We start from the raw sequence: 7860 nt of genomic DNA, 5'->3' as shown, positions 1-7860 counted from the left end.
ATACTTCGCACGCACGAATAAGTACCTCTCTCTCTCTATAGAACCTAAGGCTATAAAAAGAGCTCATATCGGGGCTGCCTTACTACACGTGAGCAAGTTTCTAGTGTTCCGTTTCCAATTTTTACCAAAATTTTCTCTAGTTGATAACAAAAATACCAAAATTGCACTAGAAATATAGGACGGAGAGGTTTAGGTATTAGAAAGTTAACAAAGTTTCAATAATCGAAATTGAGAAATTTCAGAAACATTTCCCACCATAATTTGTTTACTTTTAACTTCTGCAGTTAGATAATTGGTTTAAAAATGTCCCTGAAAAGCTTGAGCCTTCAATTTAAGCAAAAGAAAGTGATCAAGATTTTTTAAATACAGTACTATTAATATTTGTCAAAAAACATTTGCTCTTGATAAAAGAAACAGCAACATCATTGATACAAAATTTGGTGACATAACTGCTCGTAGTTATAATGTATACCCTAGACGATTACCAGCAATTATCCTGCAAGATCCTTGCAATATCGTGCATGAATCTTGTGACAAATCGTAAGATATTGCAGAAACTGTTGCAACATAACCATCCCTCGCAAAACCTTGCGAGATAACCGTCGGAGTTCGACTAAGATAGATTTGTACGATAAGTAAGTAAAGCACTCATTTTCACTCAATCAATACAGCACAGGGGGTTTTATCCCAGTCTCCATTCGTTTTATAAATTCTCCTCCTCCTAATTTAGTTTTATTGAAGGAATGGTAAATAGTAAATTTGAAGGAAGTATACTTTAACAAATGAGAGACAAAATATGCGGTATATGGCGATATTTTAAGTAAATAATAACCAAATGATTTGACCCAGTAAACACTAGATTTCTTGTGCGTTGCTTCACATCTCATGTCTGAGCTTATAAAAAATTCATTTTTCCGAGTTAATGTCTGATTTCATTACCTTTTATATGTTTAGGAAACAATAAGATATTTTCGAACCAGTTTTTTTTGGGGTGTAAAATTGCTTTATAGCCAACCTTCTGATCCACTTTGGATCAACATTTTTCTTTAGTGCTTTGTCTGAAAACGCTTTGTTTAGAAATGAAATGGGAAAATTGAAAAAATCAAAACGTAAAAACTATTAGTGTTAGTTCAAAAGATATCATTTCCGTTATTTTACCCAAATCAGAAATTGTTTATTATTCAATGTTCGGCAGGAATTTCTTTCTTAATTGTAATCTGAAAATCTATTTTTTGTATGAAATAAAATACTGAGCCTCCCAGTGTCAATAATGTATGATCACCTTTAAAGTAACCCCCATCCGGAGAATTTTTCTTTCATCAATTCATATTGGTGCATTTTGTTTATTAATTCAGAGTTTTTCAAAGTTTAAAAGACCATTGGTAACGAAAACTCACAAATTTTTATGAAAACCCAAAGTGTCGAAGTGGTAAAACCAGTAGTTGAAACATCATAACAATTAAAAATAAGCGTTTTGTTCGCAAGAAACTGTACAAGACCTGTTTTTATTGAGACTAAGGCACAAGTTGACTAAAAGAAGAACAGAGGCAAAAGTTCAAAAAACGCACTATCAATTTTGAAAACAAATGATTCAAAGTTTTTAAAACTGTTAGCTATTAACCGGAAGCATCCAAAAGGTTTTTTACCTCCAATGGAAGCAATTGTGAACTGTCATTATTCAGAATATGTCATACGACAACAAAAAGAACCGCAATTACAGGCAAATATCCAAAATCCCGGAACTATTGTGAAAAGTCGTTGTATCTAGTTGAAACAATGATCATTGAAATCATAAAAGCACAAAAATGGTTTATTTTCATTTCATTAGAGAGAGGATGCGACCTGTTTTTATTGTGATTTAGCTACAAATTACAGATATTCGGTTCAGAAGAGCGAACTTCAAAAGTTCACTATTATTTCTTTCAAAGTCATAGGTTTCAACTAAACGCATTGGTTAAGTTAAATGATACCTCCTAAGGAAGACATTTGGGCCTTTGAATACCGAAATTAAGTCGTAAGACTATGAAAAGAACAGAAAATGCAAAGAAAACAAGAAATCTTTAAAACAATGTATCATCAACAAAAAAATGTGTCGAACTGAGACATGAGCATTTCTCTGAAAGGAAACTTTTTGTTTAGGAAGGCCAGATTTGGAAGTACTTGCCATTTATCAATGGGGAATTTTGATTTATCGGCACTTCCGAGTTCCGGTACCCCTATCTGAGTTTACAAAGATCCATGTCAGCAGTTGTTAGGTCTGTACTTTTGATGAAAGAAAACTATTTTATGAAGAATGAATTTTGTTATAAGTGAGCCAAAATGAAGGCCAAAAAGTTGCCTCAAATATTTGAGTGATTCTCCTCTACATTTAAAGATGTAATCATTAACACAATCATTAGCGGTAAATACTTGATACGCATTCAACGTCTGAACTGAAAACTATCCTGATGGCAATTTGATCGTTTTTTCTTGTTTTTTTTTCTTACCGAGCGAGTACATAAGTCTAAAATAATTCGACTCACGCGATTCACAAATCAATTTTGCTTAGAAAATTCAGTAAGTTTTTCACCGAGCTTGAATTGCTCAGTTGATCAAATTAGGAAATAATTTAATCTTTAATATTTTTTTTCTCTCAACTTGACTTTCTCTTTCAATCCTATTATTCAAAGGTGCTTTGATTTTGATGTTTTTATTCAAATGTAACTTAGTTTTGCCAGGCAAAGCCGCATTGCATACCTGGTCTTTTTTAAAAGTCCTCCTAGAAAATTAACTTTATCTTAGAAGTCCAAAAAACAACCTGCAAATTTTTGGGCAAATTTGGCTAAGATCAACTAACCATTCAAAATTTGAATCAATGGAAACTTTTGCGAGGCGAGAAAATAAGACGGTAGAGAAAGATTTTCCTTTTGGAATTTTCTTGTTTCTTTTGTGAGCAATTTCCTTACGAACCGTGTGAATAGTTGTTCCTTAGTTTTTGTTCACTATTTAATGCTTGCGTATTCCCCGCTCAAATGACTTTAAAAAAATTTTGACTGTATTTTATAAAGCATCTCTTTTCAAAAAAAACGATAGAGATACTTTAATTTTCACTTCGGTTTTCAAGAAGTTTGAGTTTTTTATATGTGCACGCATAAAAAAAACTCAAACTGACAGCTGCTAAAATACTATTAGGAGGGGCAATATTATATAAAGTTTCTATTTGGTAAAAAAGATATTTTCGCCAAAATTATGGGGAAAACTTCTGATTTAAGGTTTGTGAAAATTATGTGATCATGATCACCTAATTTTCACAAACCTTAAATCAGAAGTTTTCCCCATAATTTTTACGAAAATATTTATTACCAAATCGAAACTTTATATAATATTGCCCTCCTAATAGTATTTTAGCAGCTGTCAGTGCTTTTTGTTAATGTTTTTGACGGAGAGGCTAAAACATCCATTAAAACTGATATATACCAGCATAGAGGTGTACAATGGCAATTTTCATTGTATATTTCTGGGTTGAAAAGGAAACAATGCGAATGGAGATTTCAACATTTTTCGGGTTTTTAACCCTTCTTTTGGGTCTGCTGTCTTTCCTCTACAGCAACGACAGCAGTTGTACACACAATCATACAGCATAAACAACACGTTACAAGAGCAACAACATAAACCATAACAATGACAGCGAAAGCGAAATAGTAAACCAGTTCATTGCATGATTTAGGGTCGCTATCCACTGTTTGCCAGTTTTCGAACACGTACACGTTTCCAACTATAAACCAAGCCAGTAAAAATAGAAGGAGGATTACTAGCACAACCACAGCTGCTACTGATAAACTCTGCTCACTTGCTCGTAATTCTAGAAAATCATAATTGTTGTAAAAAAAATTAAATTGCTAAAAAATTTTGATATTTTTTGCCCCCTGGATTGTTGTAAACTGCTTCACATAGTTAGAGGAAGAGTGTCATTATACAGTGATCTTTATTAATAAACATTACTATGAAAAATATGGCACAAGGACCGAATTTATTTTCCAAAGAATGAACTGAAAAGTGTAAATATTTGACCTTTAAAATATTATAGTGTAATAGTGTAATTTTTAAAATATTATTTTTGCACTTTTACTTTTACTGTTAATCAGCTGAATTAGCCAAAAAATTAGGTAACTCCGTGACCATCAAAAAACCGTCGATCATCAAAATTTTTGTTAAGCGAGTCTGAGGTACACGCGACTCATATCATTAACGTATAGTACGTGATAATCGCGTTACCAAATAGATTCGTTTTGCATCAGGTGTATATTATAGTAAACGATGACCTCATTTATTATGCCAAGGACCTCTATTGTTATATAACCTCGATGCTCACTCAATGTTAAATGGCCTTTTGTCTGCCTATGTATGAGCTCATTCTCTTTAAATATTCTTATATAGAATACTTGCAATTCAATAATAGTAACTTTTCGTCTCTTGATCCAAAATGTAAAAGATATAATTAGATGAAAAGCGATTCTGGCATGCTGGATTCGGGTTAAACTATGACATGGCGCAGCAAAACACCATTTCGTATTGAGCCATTCAGGGAAGGACAATCAGAGGAACCAACCATACAATGGGAAAACTGGCGTTCTTACGCGAAACTCGCATTGCTAGAGACAGAAAACCTCGGCATACTCCTAGTTCGTGTACCCAAAGACGCAATAATTCCGAACAGACTAAAAAACGAAGAACCGATACTAGATTAAACTCTGACATTCGAACGTGAAAGGCAAACACAAAAAAAAACAACATAGATCAAACTTGGAGAACAAATCTTGCAGAACAATAGAATTGGACATAATGTGTGTTGAAGAACCATGGAAAATAGCAGACCAGAAGGCAAGTTCATTTCCAATATAAGGTATCGGAAGAAAAGGTCGCAAACAATTACACAGACAGGATCCACACACAGACAGATTCCACACGTAAAATCAAAAAATAGAATTAAGTAGGACTTGATGGAAACAACACTCATTAGAGATTTAAAAAAATACTTTTGACAGATTCACAAATTGGAGTCGGAAACTAGAAAAGACGAATCACTGAATCATTTTTTTTCGGTGCAAAAACGGAAATAGCAGGAAACTGTAAGTCAAATAATCTAGAACAAGAGTTCATTAGAGACACGTTTTTTTCAACATCAAGAATCGCAATATCTAAAGCAAACTCTTCGCATTTTAAAAATTACGAACTAAGTATTTTGAATCAAAATGCAATAGAAAGCAATCCCAGTTATCTAATTCTATCATAATCACTGAACTTGGATCCATTGTAAAATATTATCACGCAAACCTTGGGCACTAGGAGCGCATCTGTCGATTAAAATACGATAAAGATCATGAACCACGTTGCCCTGCGAATACTCAAATTTGCAAAATTTGCAATGGAAAAAACCACTTTGCAAGAATGTTTAGGAGTGGTTTCAAGTAAATATTCAAATCTCAACTCAAATAGAGTCAACGAAGTATGGTTGTTTCCGCGAAAAAAAGATGGATCTACTCCCCTCGCCATCTATGCGAACAGACGACCGGACCATCACCCTAATTCACCGCCAGATATAAAATTAATTGCTCATACTACGGAAGTTTGTAAACGAATTAACGGACACTTTCTGTAAAAACGCAGAAGGCGCACTGCAGAGGGAGCTGACGTTCAACGAGTATAATTATCCACGAGTCCAACCAATCCGAGTCCTGAAAATTAGAATAGCAAAGAGACACCACGAGGAAACTCCAATCTCAATCAAAAGAGCAGAGCTAATCCAACTTTCATAGGCCAAACAGTATCTTCAGGTGACAAAAATCTACCCCAATTCGCCCATGAGGAGCACAAGCACAAGCGGAGAGCAAATATGAAAATTACAATTCTTTGGTTTTGGAGACCGAAGTAGCAAATCAAAAAGAAAAAAACAAAATGGATCGCACACAATGATGGCACAAAGGGATGTCTACCTCATCGCGATATCTAGAAAACAGATACATACACTCAACCCCAACAAAAAAGTAAGAATTTGAACTGGTGCAGAACGCAATTTTAGACATGAACGAGACCATTGCATCCCCTCTGCTAGCGCAAAGTCAAACTGGGCCAAAAATTAGCCCTAGCATCACATAATTGGACTCGGCAACCGATAAGACATTTGCATACGGGAGCAGCAGCGCACTGCCAAAAACGCAACAGACCGAGAACTCAGCGTTAGAAATGGAACAAGTGTTTAGCCTGGTTGGGACATCTACTAAACTTTCACTGGAAACTTTTCCGGTTTTTTTTTTATTTTCGGATACGTACGACTGTCCAAAACTGTACATTTCAATTATAAGCAGCATATAAGACTTCATGAATGATAAATTAGTCTTTCAAACAGGAGGATTATATTCAGCATAACACAAGTTCAAATAACGCAATTTGTCAAGAATTGCAAAACTAAACGAGGAAGGCCTAATTCCTCAATCTATGCATTCAGCTTTAATATTGAATTATATATTGATTGTACTAAAAATTGCTGTTACACTAAATCGTTTCATTGTCATGCTTTTTAAATCTTTTTCCATTGAGGGGGAATTTTGGTCAACGAGACTAATATCATTTTTTTGTTATACCTGATAATCGCATTACCAGTTAGTTTCGTTTTGTACTCGCGCATTCGGGATACATTATATAGTGTTTTGTGATTTTTTTATGCGCATGACTTCGATGCTCACTCAATGCTAAATAGCCTTTCCTAAGTTGACTTATGTCTGTTTGTGCTCATTCTCTTTAAAATTTCTGATGTAGATCAGTTGCAATTCAATTATTGTAGCTTTTCGTCTCTTGTTCCTAATTACAAAAGTTCCAATAGATGAAACGCGATTCTCGCATACTGGATTCTCGCATACGCGATTCTCGCATATAGGACAGCTAATTGGTTAATAATTATTGATTAGTGATCAGTTAGTGATAGTTTTTAAAATCTTTCTCCTTGTTTTATTACTTCGTTTCTCGAATGGCAGATCCAACTGGCTCCTCAATGAGGCCTACTTCAATCTACCTAACAGTTTGGATTCATATCTAACAGTTTTAAATCTTTTGAAACTATTTGTTTTTAACACATTTCAGTGATTGTTGAAATTTGCCGTTCGTTGTAGTTCATTTGTCATACTATCAATACTATCACTTAATTTATACTATGGCACTTTTCAACGCAGTAACAACAAGTCTCACAATTTTTTTTCGAGCGATTGAGGTGATTTTTTAAATGCTCGTGCTTGTTTTTTTAATATGTATTCTAGTCCCTTAGACTTATTAAAAACACAACGGAACGATTTTCTTAAACAATTGTAAAGACAAACTAAGCATGTTATAGGTAGTTACTTTTTGGGACATTGTTTTTCTTATATCTTTAATCAGGAGCTGTCTGTCTGTCTGTCTGTCTGTCTGTCTGTCTGTCTGTCTGTCTGTCTGTCTGTCTGTCTGTCTGTCTGTCTGTCTGTCTGTCTGTCTGTCTGTCTGTCTGTCTGTCTGTCTGTCTGTCTGTCTGTCTGTCTGTCTGTCTGTCTGTCTGTCTGTCTGTCTGTCTGTCTGTCTGTCTGTCTGTCTGTCTGTCTGTCTGTCTGTCAAAAACGCAACAGACCGAGAACTCAGCGTTAGAAATGGAACAAGTGTTTAGCCTGGATGGGACATCTACTAAACTTTCACTGGTATTTTTTATTTTCGGATACGTACGAATGTCCAAAACTGTACATTTCAATTATAAGCAGCATATAAGACTTCATGAATGATAAATTAGTCTTTCAAACAGGAGGATTATATTCAGCATAACACAAGTTCAAATAACGCAATTTGTCAAGAATTGCAAAACTA

The 7860-nt window shown here is 34.5% G+C and overlaps 1 protein-coding gene across 1 annotated transcript in view; it reads right to left on the bottom strand.

Moving 5' to 3' along the window:
• Positions 1-3506: 3506 nt before the first annotated feature.
• LOC142345307 (uncharacterized) overlaps positions 3507-7860 on the bottom strand; it is a 35198-nt gene continuing 30844 nt past the window's right edge. Inside the window, exon 2 of the mRNA XM_075397302.1 lies at positions 3507-3841. Within this exon, the coding sequence (XP_075253417.1) occupies positions 3549-3841 (293 nt within the window). The 3' untranslated portion in view covers positions 3507-3548. The remainder of the gene's footprint in view (positions 3842-7860) is intronic.

The sequence above is a fragment of the Convolutriloba macropyga genome, chromosome 1 (assembly GCF_964194025.1).
Source record: "Convolutriloba macropyga chromosome 1, txConMacr16.3, whole genome shotgun sequence".
In the NCBI taxonomy this organism is placed as follows: Eukaryota; Metazoa; Xenacoelomorpha; order Acoela; family Convolutidae; genus Convolutriloba; species Convolutriloba macropyga.
This window is presented reverse-complemented; position numbering and strand designations above follow the sequence as displayed.